This window comes from Mandrillus leucophaeus, unplaced genomic scaffold (assembly GCF_000951045.1).
Source record: "Mandrillus leucophaeus isolate KB7577 unplaced genomic scaffold, Mleu.le_1.0 Scaffold1337, whole genome shotgun sequence".
Lineage (NCBI taxonomy): Eukaryota > Metazoa > Chordata > Mammalia > Primates > Cercopithecidae > Mandrillus > Mandrillus leucophaeus.
The window spans coordinates 659,546-662,758 of record NW_012101296.1 but is presented as its reverse complement, the minus strand read 5'-3'; the positions used below and the strand labels follow the sequence as shown (position 1 = coordinate 662,758).

The following is a 3,213-nucleotide window of genomic DNA, read 5'->3' as shown; positions in this document are numbered from 1 at the left end:
TGTGATATATGTCTATATTTATATGTGTGTGTATACATATATATATTCATAAAGTCTGATTTATCATGCTTTTATTGGTGAAAAGTTTCTCTCAACCACTCTTTCTCAGTCCTAGACTACAAAAATGATTGATTTTTCCTTAAAATGACCCTGAAGTTCTGCAAGATCCTAAACTCCCTGCTAAATTATCAAATAACTCATTTTCACTACAGTTGCATAATTAATTTTACTTTATTGCAGTCTAATTTTTAAAAATGTTATCCCAAACATGATGTACATGGTAATTCTCAGTTACTTCAAATACACTTCACTCAACAATAGAAATGGCATGAAAGTGAGGGATACTTATTCATTTTTATGAAGATTATTACATAAAACGAGCATATGTGAAAAAAATCAGAAGATACAGCCATTGACAAGTTAATCAGTTTATATCTTTGCACATTATCAGTTGTGAAAAATCCCAAGATATAAAGCTTTTTTAATCATAGTATCTCTCAGAGAGGGTGTGGGCCTTGTACCTTGCACCAAAGCACATTTTCCTCATGGAAAAATTTCCGAACTGAGTCTTCCTCTTTTTTTAAGTTTTATTTGATGTCAGTCACAAGATCAGAAGGATCATGAGGAGTGTCCCTGTCAATGACCAGCTTTTCAGTTCTATATAGAGTCAATGGGCCCACTTTCTACTCCAGGTCCCTCAATACTTGAAAATTCTGTGTCAATAAGCGGTTTCAGAAATTTCTCAACCTTGGTTAATCTTTGTTTCAGTTTCTGCTGCATGGACTCATACTCAGCCAAGATTCGGGCAAACCTTGTTTGCAGGAGGTCTACTGACCCCTCCATTCGAGTAACTTTCTCTTCAAGATCTTTAGGATCACTGCCAGCATTTGCAATGTTTAGATCCAGTAGACCATCTTTCATTAAAATCTGCTTCCCTTTCTCTTCCAGCATAGTTTTGGCATCTGGATACTCAGTTAGAGCTTCCATGAGGTCATCTTTTGAGAGACAGAACAGGTCCGAGTAGCCAATACTTTTAATATTGGCAGTTCTTCGATTGCCGGCTTTGCTCCCTTTAATATTAAGAATGCTGATCTCACCAAAGTAGCTGCCGTCGCTCAATACCACAAACTGAGTGACTCCATCATCTGCCACCACAGCGAGTTTGCCTTCCTTGATAATGTACATCTCTCGTCCAATATCCCCTTTCTTGCAAATATAATCTCCAGGACTGTAGACTTGGGGTTGCAATTTCAAGACCAACTCCACCAACAGACCAGCTTCACAATCAGCAAAAATGCGTACCTTTTTTAATGTGTCTAAGTGAACATTGATGGCAATTTCTGCTCTTAGTTTATCAGGTAGATACTTTAAGACTTCTTTCTCATCAACTGTTTTTTTGTTGGTCCACAGGTAGTCAAACCATTTAATAACTCTCTTTTCCATATCTTTGCTTACATTTCGAAAATGCATATATTGCTTGATAGCATCAATTCTTGCTTGAAATTCTGCTCTGGCCGCATTCATGTTGGAAATCATAGAACCTATGTTACCAACGATGGTAGCAAAAATTAGCACTCCAATTAGGAAATCAACCACCACAAAGACATACTCAGAATCCCTCACAGGAGGGGGTGTTTCACCAATGGTAGTCAAAGTCAGTGTAGACCAGTAAAGGCTGTATACGTATTTTCTAGCCAAACGGCCAAATTCAGGATCATTAGTATCAGGGTAGACCCATGTATCATTTCCAAATCCAATAGCTTTAGAAATAGAGTAGTACACACATGCATTCCAGTGGATAATGATGACGATGTACATAACAAGGTTGGAAATCCTGAAGATGTTTGGATAGTTTGTCCTTGTTTCTGTTCTCTGGAAGAACTCAAACATACGAGAGATTCGTAATAACCTGTTTAATCTAATTTCTGGATAGTTCCACCCTAACTTAAAATACAGCAAATCAGTTGGTATCAGTGACAGAACATCAAGTTTAAATTGTAAGTTGGATTTATATTTATTTATGAGTTTAAGTTCTTCCTTTACCAGCAGTCCTTGTTCTAGGTAACCTAAAATAAAAAATAAAATAAATTCAGTGTTTCTCCTTTTTATGTAATTGTGAATTTTTGTGAAGTAACTGTCAATTAACTTTGTTGAGGTCAAAAGAAAAATTCATTTTCAATAAATATGACTTTAACAATGTAATAAAATACAAATATCAATCAACCTATGGCTGTAGAAAATATTCTGCTGCAGAAATAAAAGGTAAAATTTTGGCCAGACAGCTCACATCTGTAATCCCAGTACTTTAGGAGGCTGAGACTCAATATCACTTGAGCCTGGGAGTTCGAGGCTGCAGTGACCCATGATAGCACTACTGCATTCCAGCCTGGGCAACAGTGAGACCCTGTCTCACAAAAAAAAAAAAAAAAAATGTTGTAAGGGCAAAAGTGAAAGTGTACGAATCTCTCAAGGTCTATCATCTCCATCCAGGTAAAGCCATTCCTTTTATGAGTAGTGTTCTTGTGATATTGTGAGATAAATACATATATATATATATATGGTCCCTGGCACAGGACTCTTAAAACTCCTGTAATTTCCTAAGCAATATGGTTACTAAGTGATTTTTTTTTTTTTTTTTTAGTCAGAGTCACCCAGGCTAGAGTGCAGTGGCGCAATCTCGTCTTGCTGCAACCTTTGCCTTCCAGGTTCAAGCAATTCTTCTGCCTCAGCCTCCTGAGTAGCTAGGACTACAGGCACGTGCCACCACACCCAGCTATTTTTGTACTTTAGTAGAGACAGGGTTTCACCATATTGGCCAGGCTGGTCTCGATCTCCTGACCTCATGATCCACCGGCCTTGGACTCCCAAAGTGCTGGGATTATAGGCGTGAGCCACTGAGCCCGGCCCTAAGTCCATCTTTTGTTATGGTATTTGGTTCTTGACCCCAGTTCCTGAAACAGAGTTATTTATCCCTTGATGTTTCCTGGGTGATAGAAATGTCTTTTGTTCTGGCCAGGTGCAGTGGCTCACATCTATAATCCCAGTGCTTTGGAAGTCTGAGGCAGGAGGATCCCTTGAGTACAGGAGTTCGAGACCAGCCTAAGTCTCTATGATATTATAAGAAAGAAAGAGAGAAAGAAAGAAAGAAAGAAAGAAAGAAAGAAAGAAAGAAAGAAAGAAAGAAAGAAAGAAAGAAAGAAAGAAAGAAAGAAA

The 3,213-nt window shown here is 37.9% G+C and overlaps 1 protein-coding gene across 1 annotated transcript in view; it reads right to left on the bottom strand.

Annotated features, from left to right (window-relative positions):
- Positions 1-215: 215 nt before the first annotated feature.
- Positions 216-3,213, bottom strand: part of CNGA1 (cyclic nucleotide gated channel alpha 1) — a 46,419-nt gene continuing 43,421 nt past the window's right edge. The window contains exon 10 of the mRNA XM_011973057.1: positions 216-2,066. Within this exon, the coding sequence (XP_011828447.1) occupies positions 658-2,066 (1,409 nt within the window). The 3' untranslated portion in view covers positions 216-657. The remainder of the gene's footprint in view (positions 2,067-3,213) is intronic.